At 40.9% G+C, this 8,526-nt stretch overlaps 1 protein-coding gene across 1 annotated transcript in view; it reads right to left on the bottom strand.

Moving 5' to 3' along the window:
- The window catches only part of MCM8 (minichromosome maintenance 8 homologous recombination repair factor), a gene marked incomplete at its 5' end in the record, with an annotated part of 9,185 nt that extends 880 nt beyond the window's left edge, over nucleotides 1-8,305 (bottom strand). Inside the window, 9 exons of the mRNA XM_010173773.1 lie at nucleotides 461-650; nucleotides 1,221-1,297; nucleotides 1,865-2,074; nucleotides 3,040-3,253; nucleotides 4,124-4,319; nucleotides 4,969-5,110; nucleotides 6,863-7,003; nucleotides 7,288-7,318; nucleotides 8,107-8,305. Coding sequence (XP_010172075.1) covers nucleotides 461-650; nucleotides 1,221-1,297; nucleotides 1,865-2,074; nucleotides 3,040-3,253; nucleotides 4,124-4,319; nucleotides 4,969-5,110; nucleotides 6,863-7,003; nucleotides 7,288-7,318; nucleotides 8,107-8,305 — 1,400 coding nt within the window. The remainder of the gene's footprint in view (nucleotides 1-460; nucleotides 651-1,220; nucleotides 1,298-1,864; nucleotides 2,075-3,039; nucleotides 3,254-4,123; nucleotides 4,320-4,968; nucleotides 5,111-6,862; nucleotides 7,004-7,287; nucleotides 7,319-8,106) is intronic.
- Between the last annotated feature and the right edge of the window lie 221 nt (nucleotides 8,306-8,526).

Raw genomic sequence — 8,526 nt, 5'->3', positions numbered from 1 at the left:
AATGAAAACCCAAAAAGGCATATTTGGGGCAGAGAAGGCCAAGCAGAAACATCACTGCACTGCTGAAATAGAACACGGACACCAGAACAGTCTAAATTTGGGAACTAAAATAGGTGCGTCCCCTGGGGAGCCAGAGGAAGTAAAGTACGCTGAAACCAAAACTGCCTTTCAGGAAACAAAGCAGAACCTTGTTAGGGATCAGCTTCAGAAGCAGAACTTTACTCCTTACTAGTGCAAGGAGCTGTTAGCAAGCAGCTAGTAAGATTAGTAAAGCTTACAAACAAAAGCAAGTCAGGAAGTGTTCAGTGTGCAGCCTAAAAGCAGCAAACGCTGCTTATTTCTGTTGATGGCAGAGAAGCACAACAGATGTGCCTCTTCCAATTTCCATTTTGCAATAAATAGTTTTGACTGGTCTGGCAGTTCGTTGTGGAAGAAATACTTAAAATTTCCCAAAACTCACTCGTATTTGTAGCTCCTTCGCAATCTGTCGAAGCTGTTGCAAGTCAAAGAGATTGTTGTAAGTCCTCTCTGCGATACTGTTAAGGGCAGAAACAAATCTTTTTGCTTGTGACCGATTGCTCATGCCAGATCCATGTTGTGAACGTTCAAAGTCCAGTTTTCCAAACTCATCTGAGTAGGTTCCCAGCATGCTACAGATATATATATATGTATAAATAAATAAATACAAACCAATGGGGTAAAAGGAAGAGTGTATTAATTTGCTTCCTGAAACGTAGCTGCTTGAGAAACTACGTCCTCAGAAGCCACATAGAAAACCATCCCCTAGTAAGAAAGTCACTATTGAGGGAATTTAGACTAAGCATCTGCCCAAGTCACTTTCAAACTTAAATTGTTTTAACTGCAACAGAGAGTAATCACACAAAAGAAAAACCTTCTGTGGCACCTCATGTCTAAACTGTCGTGCACTGATACTCGTAACTGCTATGATGATACAATGCAAAGGTCTAAGAGAGCGTATTCAACTTAGGGCTGCTGTCACTTTTTCAAGAAGAGGTAACAAATATGAATATTGGTATCATGGGCCTAAATTCAATGAAATCATTTCTTCACTGTGTTTGCATATCTGTATTTTAAAAAAATAATTAATTTTTAATTAATTAAAAAAAAATTAAAAAAAATGTATTAAAGCATCATGGTGCTACTGGACTTAATAGCACCGTGATGCTTTCTTTATTTATTTTTAAAGCAAGGTGTATTACCTATATTTCATTATTTGTATTACATCTTCAGCATCTTCCTTGGTAGATTTCTCCCTTAATTCCATCCTTGATCGTGCCTTAAAATAAACAAAAACCCCCACAAAGGTATATTTATATGATGTGAAAAAAGGCTACAATTGCTGTATAACAAGCACAGATTTTGGGAGCAGAGATGGAACCTGAGCCTACAGGATTTAGAGGAAGATTCCTCTATTTTTTCTGATAGTGTTTCAATGTCACCTCCTACTCGCATTATCAGGCTGTAGCTCAGAGTTTATTTGCTTTTTAATAACGTATTCTTGGGAAGCAGCAGATCCCTAATAGAGTTATTAAGGCATAGAGTTAGGGAAAACTGCAGCAGTTTAAGTTCAAGACAGGCAGCAGCTTGTTCCTGCCTGCAGCTACTTTTTCTCCTTTTGGGAGAATGTGATAGAATCCACTCCCTTGTTTTACTTTATTAAGAGGCTCTAAGCAAAAGTAGCTCTGAAGCATTTGTAAGCCTCTTACATTCTCACTTTTTTTTTTTGTTTTTAAACAAAACCAAAAAGCACAGCAGCAAATAAGCTGTCAAAAACTACAGGGTATCAGGAGTAGTTTAGGAATCTTTTTTTTTTGCTTTCAATCCCTTAAGTATTACAGCTTGCCTCTGTAAGTCGAATCAGGGACTCTAGCTGCCTCGTGGTGATTGGGGTGCTGTCTGCTCCTTGGTTCTGTTTCCGAAGCTCAAGGTAGAATTCCTGGAGGACCTGAGCAGCTTCTGGAGATAAGTTTGGGTGTACATACTGCCGAGCATATCCGACGTACTTCTTCAGCAGCTGATGTGGAATGGCATCAAAGTTTTCTCCTGGTAAGATCTAACCCAATTACAAAGAGCTTAGACTTCTGTCTGTTAGAACCCAAAACAAGCTTTAACATAAAACCTTCATCTTCTACACTTTATGTGGTGAAATCCTCATTGTATGGGCTTTAGTGCTTCACATAGGAACTGTGTACTTAAAAAGTCCATAAGCTATGTTTAGACAAGTAAACAAACACATTTGGCCATTTCAGAAAAAGCAGCCAAAGCTTCTCATTTGCAATGATAAGAAGCACCAAGTACAATTTAACTATTATCAATAATTCTTTCTCAAAAAGAGAAAATCCAGTTTCCCAGTTGTTACGAAACAGGACTCCACAGAAGATTAAACTATCACTGTTGATATCTCATTCCCAAAAGCACGTGTGTTTGGCTCCAGTAGGGGATATTTCTCCCAAGACCTGTCATTTGACAATATCAGCCCTCAAACTGATCACTGAAGTTTAATAAGAAATATGCTTCTTCTCCTATATCCCCAAATCTGTCATGAGTTGCAGATGCCCAAGGACTTATTCCCATACTCCTTTATTCAGATTCAATACTTCACAGCACATCATCTTACATAAAAACATTATGTCCAGCCTCATTCTGTAGCTCTTTGTTGAAATCTAACACAGCAAATTTGCTATAGAGCATCTCATGCAAAGTGTCTTCTCACTACCACAACCAAAAAAACCCCAAAACTAGCTCAGCTGATAAGTTCTCTTTCTATGTGGAGATGAAGATGGCTTGAGACACATCTTCAGCAGCTCCAGCAGGGTGGGTAGTGTTAGCTACAACAGACAACTGGTACAAACTGGTGGCTGGAGCCTTAAAAGCTTCATCTTTTAATTCAGAACCAATTATCATGAGAAGAATGAGAGACTGAGGACACCCAGCAGGTCAGGGTTGCCAGGTCCCAGTGCAAGGAACACCACAGGAAGGGGCATAACAACAGTCACAGGACAAGTGAAAAAGTCCTACCTTTAGTCTTTCCAGTAGCGGTCGATCTGAAACAACTTCGAGAACAGAGCGATCCTGTGTGTTGGTACGAGTCACAACCGCGCTGCTGCACGCTGCCTGCTTCCCAGCTCGGATTGCCATCACGTGCTCAGACAGCAAGTGATCGTGATCTTCATTTGGGGTGTCCAGCAAAATGAAAACTAGATCAAATCTCGACAGTAAAGCACTCCCCATTCTAGAGGAAAGACAAGAAAACCGCACAGTGCTCATAAAGAAGTGGAAAAATTACAGCAACTCAACTCCACTTCAAAAGACACTTAAAAAAATCCTGTCCCATTCATGCAGAATAAAGTAGAACATATACTGCGTCCAGTTCTGGAGCCCCCAACACAAGAAAGACAGGGACCAGTTAGAACAAGTCCAGAGAAGGGCCACCAGGATGATCCGAGGGCTGGAGCAGCTCTCCTATGAGGACAGGCTGAGAGAGTTGGGGCTGTTCAGCCTGGAGAAGAGAAGGCTCCAGGGAGACCTTCTAGCACCTCCCAGTACCTGAAGGGGCTCCAGGAAAGCTGGGGAAGGACTTTTCATAAGGGCAGCTAATGACAGAACAAGGGGAAATGGGTTTAAGCTGAAAGAGGGGAGGTTTAGATTAGATATTAGGAAGAAGTTCTTCACTGTGAGGGTGGTCAGACACTGGAACAGGTTGGCCAGAGAAGCTGTGGCTGCTCCTCCCTGGAAGTGTTGAAGGCCAGGCTGGATGAGGCTTTGAGCAACCTGGTCTAGTGGAAGGTGTCCCTGCTGCTGGCAGGGGGGTTGGAACTGGATGAGCTTTAAGGTCCCTTCCAATCCAAACCAGTCTGTGATTCTATGATTCTAACAGCAATTTCTCTCTCAAAAGCCATGAAGAATTATTACAGTGCATTTGTATTCAAGCTCCAGGAAACCAGAATTAATTACATACAAACTACAAGACTGCCAGAAGCACCTACTCCTGAATGGGAACTATAGAATCACAGAATCATTTGGTTGGAAGAGACTTTTAAGATCAAGTCCAGCCATAAACTTAACATTGCATTGAATAAGCAGCATTTCAAAAAGGGCTCACTTTAAGTTCTCAGACACTGTTTTGGCTTTATTATAATGTCCTCCAACTGGGTTTGCTGCAGCAACAATAGATGTCCGAGCTGGCAAACTGCAAACAATGCCAGCCTTGGCAAGGCTGATGCTTTGCTGTTCCATGGCTTCCAACAAAGCCTGATGCTGGTTTCCCATCTTATCAAATTCATCTATTCCACAAATACCTGGAAGCAATTAAAACAAAGACTTATTAGAAAACCCGTTATCTGATGGACAAGTGTATGCTACAATCCAATGCTGACTGTATCATCTGATTGTCCAACCTAATGTCTTAGAGACTGCAGGAGACATCGAACCAACTCTCCATTTCAGCAAGGTTTGTTGTCATTCCATGCTGCCACAGCCAAACCATGATGAAGTCAGCCTGGCTCGTGGAAGCAGTGTTTTGATTACACATTAAAATGACAAAACAAGCTTTTTAAGAACAGAAATAGATGACCAATCTCATAAGCCAGCTATTTTTCAAAAATAGTAAGAGTCCAGCAGCTGCTGTAGAGTCAGATTTCTCAATTAGGAAATTGAGATTTCTCAATTAGGAAATCTTAGTTCTTTAACATATTAAGTAAGGCTGGCATGTGAATTGCAGAACTCCAGTGTCATGCACATCCCAAGACCTAGGAAAGCAGGAACCACCTTCAGAGAGGTCACTGGAGAAGCTCAGAACTTCCCAACACGTGGAAAGCCACTATCATACTTCAAATTTACATTTTTAGTCCACAATTATGCACCAAGCACTGTAGTTAACCTCAGACTCAGCAGCACACCCCCCCTCCATGTTTGCTCATAGGAAACCTGTAGCATTACAAATATTACCTTGATCTCCAAGTACTAAAGCACCAGCTTCCAAGGCAAAATCTCCAGAAGCGCCATCTCTAGACAGTGTGACAGTCAGGCCAGAGCTGGTAGAAGTATTACCACAAACATACACACCTCGAGGAGCAACATTACACACAGCCTGGAAGAGAAAAAAACATACTTTTTCCCCTCCCCAGGGTGAAGAATTTCATAAGCCTTATTCTAGAGAAACAATTTGAAGCAAAACCAAATTAGTTTCTTTCTGCTTAACATGGCCTAACAGTAAAGTTCTAACTCCTTGCAACCCCAAGAGACACTCCTGCAAAACAGGAGGAATAACTTTGGTCACAATACTTGCAGCACAGCCGTGTCTGCTGTGTTATCAAAACTGCCATGACCTTGGGCACAGCACTTACATTTCCAAGTGTGTTGAAATGCCTGGGGACGTGCTATCTGCCACGGAATTGCAGAGATGTAATTTCTCCACCTTCAGACCCCAAGGTCTCTTTAGACTAACATCTTGTCCTAGTGCCCAACACAAGCTGCTTCGGAGGAAGCATGTGCAGTTCTCCCCACAACTAGGGGATAAAGGACAGTCCTAGTCTTCTCTAGTAGTCTCTACTTTTTCTAGTATTCAGAAAGCAGCTTAGGGCTTGAAATATGAACAAGAAAAGCAAAGCATGGTAAGCTTGAACACAAGATGTGCTGCAGTGAAATCTGCCTAGAATGCAGTTATAACTGGATTTTCCCAGTAAATCTCCTTGCTACTGGAGATTTATCTTCATTTAACTGATCCATTGTTTTTTGTAAAAGGTAACACCCAAAGCATATTTGTTCAGTACCTGGTATGTGACAGGCACTGCGTATCAAATAAAAAAAACAACCAAACAAAAAACCTGGCTTCTGTACAGCTTTGGTTTTCTCCACGGGACCTTTTTTCCATGACAATGATGACTGAGAAGTGCTTTGTCTCAAGGTCTTATCCAAGGAACAGATTATTAGCTTTTCTTGAAGAGCATTCCATTATTTATGTGAAAAAACAAATAATCTACTGTATGCTAGAGAGTTCCCATTCAGTGAAAAATAAATAAATAAATTAAGAATTTGTTTGCCAAGATGCTTGCAGACCTATCCATCACTTGGGTTCAGTTACTGCAAGTCATATCCTAACGTAACACGTCCCTATTAGAAAGATTTGGACATTTTAAATGAGGTGCTGCAGGTCTAGATGAATTCTGTCAGTCTTTCACTTCACATTAACCATGGGAAAAGACATGGAAATTTAAAACCATCCAGATTAAGACAAAAAAAAATTAATTCTGTTATTAACTGATTTTTGTCACAGAAATGCTCACCAAGATTAAACCCCAAACACAACAGCAGGTCCCTTTCCAAAAAAGCCAAGATCTGTGCTAGCAACATAGAATTAGGATAAGAGAATGGACATAAACCTCACAGAAGGTGAGTGACATGGTATTTACAGCTGCATTAGTTCCAAGAGTGTACTTATTTTATTTGACAATGGATCAGCTCAATGAAGATAAGAAGGAGTAAAAATCCCTCACCAGGAAAAAGGGTTGGTGGAAAAAAAAACCCAAACAAAACATAGATAAAGGCAGGACAGCAAGCCTATACTTCAAAGCCCAGAGGCTTGACCAAGTATACCTGCTTTGGTAAGTATTTTATCAGGCTAGATCCCTTCTGCAAGGCTCCCTGGAAGGAGAGGACAGCAGGGGACCCCTTTGGGTACTATCCTACATGAAAAGACAGCTCCAGCAAGACTCAAGCAAGCCTTTGGTCTTGCTATCAGGATCAGGCAAGGCACAGCTGTCCTACTGTGCCTACAAGAAGTCAAGTTAGCAAGGAATTAGAGAAAAATACAATCAGACAATAGAAATAAATCAACCCATACTTGCAACATTTGACTTTTTCCTAATCCTGGATCTCCAACGACCAGAACATGTGGATCTCCTCGCACCGGGATTCTGTTCTTGTCATCTACAAACTTCTGACATCCTCCAAATAATGCCAGGGCCAAACCTGCCTTCACAATCTGTAGAGGTACATATGAACACCAAGAAGTATTCAATCATGGTGACCAGTACTGACAACTCCCTAGAATTTGCTGCAATAACCCTTTTCTTCTGGCTGGCTGAAATTAAGGGTATAATGCTGCCACCTCCTTGTCACTGAAAGTGGCTGTGAGTCACAATCACCTGTAAACACAGTCCCTGCCCCTTCCTCTTACCCCAGATAAGCTTTATAAATCCTTTCAGAGTTTACTGTGGCATAAGCATTTCAAATGGAAGTTGCAAGCAGAGCTGTTAAATTACTTACCTCATGGCCATAGATCGCAGGACAAAGAGAGCTGAAAAAGAAATAGCACTAACATAAGGGGAAAATAAATCTCGTGTTATTTTCAAATAATCACTTGTTATGTCTCTTGCCACAGAATACTCCTATAAACATGTAAAATTTTTTGCTTAGCTGTTGCTGAATTTCCAGCAGAAATCAGTTTCAGTCACCAACATCACATCTCTTGAAATTCTCAGATAACCAGATATGCTTGAAATAAAAGTCTTTCATCTGAGTTCACGCAAACACAGAGGAGAACCAGTTTCCCAGTGGTTTCTGCACCGGTTCTTATCTTAATCAAGTAGCTACCTGTGACCCTCCTTTTCAAGGTGCTAGTTTCATGATCTTTGACTCCACTGGGAGGGCCTGAGAGACACTCCAGCTAGAAGAGTACACCTGAGTCTGAACTGAGGGTCTTTCACACCCTCTGCTCAGTTCTCACACCTCTCTCCTCTGCTGCAGAAAAGCAGAGCAGAGAACAAAACAGCACTCAATTTGCTCAACAAGGAGCAAAATTAACTAACTGCTTTTTTTTTTTTTAAACCCATAGCTTTCTGTCTCAGAAACTAAAACACTCATTACTTCCCTGTATCCTTAAATCCCTCCCAAGGTCCTAACATCCCCACTGCAATATTTTCACTTCCTCCCAAGCCCCTCGCCCGCTGAAGTTTTTTCAATCTCTGTGCTCTCTGCCTAGAGACATTTCATAGCTTTACTATTCGCTGTCGCGTTTGTCTGAAGGTGGTTGTGCTGGTTCAGAAATACTAATCCCAAACCTACTCTAGATCTGACACAACTTACTTCACAATGAGCCTGAACAGATTTTCCTCAGCTTGAATTTCTTGAACAGCATAAAGGTCTTTAAGCGAAAACTCCATGAACGATCTTTGAAAAGTCTCATCATCAAAATTCTTTGGTTTTTGTCCTTTACTGTTGCTGACAGAATTTGCCTCAATGTACAACAAGAACATACACTTGTCATTCTTATTTTTAGAAGCTCCTGTTAGAAAAATTGAGAAAGGATGAAGGAATATTGTTTCTATTGTTAAGTCCTGATGTTATTTAAAATGGCATAGGGTAATGCAGAAATATTAAGTACAGCCACGTGCAAAATGTTCATATTTAAGTAAACTGAATATCTGCATTTTCAAAAACTGATGCACAGTAAGTTTCTAGTTACATTTGGTCTTGAAGCTCCCTCCATTTAGGTACACAATAAAA

Source organism: Antrostomus carolinensis, unplaced genomic scaffold (assembly GCF_000700745.2).
Source record: "Antrostomus carolinensis isolate BGI_N321 unplaced genomic scaffold, ASM70074v2 scaffold45228, whole genome shotgun sequence".
Lineage (NCBI taxonomy): Eukaryota > Metazoa > Chordata > Aves > Caprimulgiformes > Caprimulgidae > Antrostomus > Antrostomus carolinensis.
Note: the sequence above shows the minus strand (reverse complement) of the source record. Positions and strands in the feature narration are given on the sequence as shown.